This window comes from Gekko japonicus, unplaced genomic scaffold (genome assembly GCF_001447785.1).
Source record: "Gekko japonicus isolate JY-2015 unplaced genomic scaffold, Gekko_japonicus_V1.1 scaffold52, whole genome shotgun sequence".
NCBI lineage: Eukaryota > Metazoa > Chordata > Lepidosauria > Squamata > Gekkonidae > Gekko > Gekko japonicus.
This window is the reverse complement of record NW_015168653.1, coordinates 510955-513618: the sequence shown is the minus strand read 5'-3', so window position 1 is coordinate 513618 and position 2664 is coordinate 510955. Positions and strand designations below refer to the sequence as shown.

The following is a 2664-nucleotide window of genomic DNA, read 5'->3' as shown; positions in this document are numbered from 1 at the left end:
TCTACTTTCTCACCCAATGTGTATGTTCAGAACTCCTGAGCTCTAAGACAAATGAGGATACTGAGCCATGTGGCTGATTCAAAATCAGCAATCCCAATCAGCAGTCAATAATAATAATAATAATAATAAATGTAGATTTTACAAAGTAATGCAATGTAATCTACAGTTACTCATGCAGATGAAGCACAGTTATTAGGTAGCATAAAGTGCATAATGGTAAAGAAACCCTATCTGGCCCAGAAGAAACCTTATCTGGCCCAGGAATGAGCCAGTGAAGAAAGTAGTAAGATGGCCCCATGATAGCAGAAACACCGCTTGAGTAACAGGCATGTGAGCAGGCTTTCCTTCTCTCTCTACCCATTTCTCTGTTGTTGCTGTAGCATCTGTGGTGATGGAATTCCTTGGCAGCACATCAAGCCTATTTGCATTTTTGGAGCAATGCTCATCACTCCACACCAGAACAATGCCATGGCATGAAAGGCTGGTCCATGGGTAATGTTGCCCAGCCTCCTGGCTCACTGTCAGGTACTGAAACCCAGAGGCTTGGACTTCAGGAGCTTACTGAACACATCTTTGTTGGTGGCTCAGTTTCTTTCATAAACTCATTCATGTCTCAGCACTTGATTAAAGGGCTTCTTCCAAGGACTGTTTTATGGCTTATGTGAATGTCACACGGTAATGAAAAAAGTTCTCCCCCACCAGTGAACTACCAAATACTACAGAATTTCTTTTCTTCTGTGCAGAAAAAAGAAAAATCTTGATGTAGTTACCTTAACTGCAGTTCTTCGTTTACATCTCATCTATTTTTTTATCCTACTTGATTAAGGAAGGAAAAATTTGCAAGCTTCAATATACTTATTTGAAACCAACCATTTCCTGGGTCCAAATGGTTGCCTCTGCCAGCTTACATTGGCATTACCCTTGGCAGAGAGGTTTCTACTGGTTTCCCCTCTCCCAGTGCAGACCCCACTGTGCCCCTCACACTGTTTGTGAGGGTCCCTTGACCCCTCCCCCCATGAGCAGGATTTGGTGGGGGGCTCAGTGGGCTGCAATAGAACTGGGGAGGCAAGAAGGTACCCCTCCACCAGCTTCTGTCTGATGATGGAAGTTTGCATCCCACCCGTTAGTGCTTTCTTTCACTATAATTAGTGCTACATATTGTATTCCCTTTCTGATCAATATAAGCAGTTTATCTTGTGCTATAAAATTAGACTAAAATTAGACTATTCCAGGATGAGCTACCTCTAAGCTATAACGTATCTTAATTAAAACTATGTTTTAGATAGTTTTTCCCTCAGAAAGCATTTTATCAAAAAACACTTTTAAAAATCATTGATTTTTATCTACCCTGCCTTCCCGTAGTACGTACAGAAGTCCGTGTTTCCCAAAGGAATCGTAGTTATCACAGTAAGGGAGATTTATCCATTCAGGCTGGTAAGTTGTAGTGCTGTATGCATAGCATTCCAGAATGCTGTTAACAGCTGGCCTCTCTTCAGGTGCACTGCTTGTATCTTCCCACTCAACTATTTCAATTCTCATTGGAGTACGCTGATACATGTTCGGGCAGTCTTCAAATTCATCAAGGAATTGCAACATCTGGTCATCGACAAAATAAATCTCTCCTGCGATACGGTGCCCCCTTCCTGGGGCGTTCAGCAAAAAAGGAATGTTGTATTTCCCTGCGATCACCAGGGGGTATTTCTCCACTGTGAGTCCTCTGCCCTGGAACTTGGCTGTCCCATGAGTCCTGTCTGTCATGTTATGGTAGTTCGGCTGCCCTTTCTTAAGGGTTCCATAGACAAAGACACGGGCCATTCTTCCGACCGAAGAAACTTAAAAATACAAAATAACTGTGATTAAATTATTACAATTTTTTTTGCCAAAAGCTGTCTTTTTTTAGTACAAAAACACAACACTGAGACTGTAGCACTGTGTAAAGAAATACAAATGGATCTGTAAAGTCCTAAAGATAGTCTTACACATTCATACAATTTCAGTATGGTCCACACAGGACTCCTTAGATAAATTCCAACTTTCAATACATTAGAATACAGCTAAGCTCTTTTCCTGTACAGTCAAAGTCCTCTCTAGAGTGGTCGGTGGCGACGAATGCCTCGGTTCTCTTCGTTTCAGTTTTCCTTTCTTCAAGCCACTTTCCAGAAGAACTTGCCAAGTTCACAAAACCTCCTATTGACTGATGCATAGCAGTCTACAAAACTTCTAGCTGACTTGAAATGCAGGCAGAGCAAAATTTGCAAATATACTTGTCTAAAAAGGAGCTAGACAGTCTCAAGCCGCTTCCTAATCCACTGTGAACAACTAAAAGATATTACCATGGTCAGGAGTCGTTTCGTAGAAAAAGAGCTAGGGGAACTCATTAGCATAACTCATTAGCATATGCCACACCCCCTGACATCACCGGAAGTGTGTCATAAGGCCACACACCCCGCCCCCAACGGTCCTGGCCGGCGGGAGTGCAAGGAAGCCCCGCAAAGGCCCTCCCTGGCCCCAGGCAGGCAGGGGTCCCTGACATCACCGGAAGTGTGTCATAAGGCCACACACCCCTGACATCACCGGAAGTGTGTCATAAGGCCACACACCCCGCCCCCAACGGTCCCGGCTGCCGCCGCCGACCTTGCAGTTCCACTGCCGAGCCCCATGAGG

At 44.1% G+C, this 2664-nt stretch overlaps 1 protein-coding gene across 1 annotated transcript in view; it reads right to left on the bottom strand.

Annotated features, from left to right (window-relative positions):
• Positions 1-1329: 1329 nt before the first annotated feature.
• The window catches only part of GGACT (gamma-glutamylamine cyclotransferase), a 23908-nt gene continuing 22573 nt past the window's right edge, over positions 1330-2664 (bottom strand). The window contains exon 2 of the mRNA XM_015415091.1: positions 1330-1832. Within this exon, the coding sequence (XP_015270577.1) occupies positions 1330-1815 (486 nt within the window). The 5' untranslated portion in view covers positions 1816-1832. The remainder of the gene's footprint in view (positions 1833-2664) is intronic.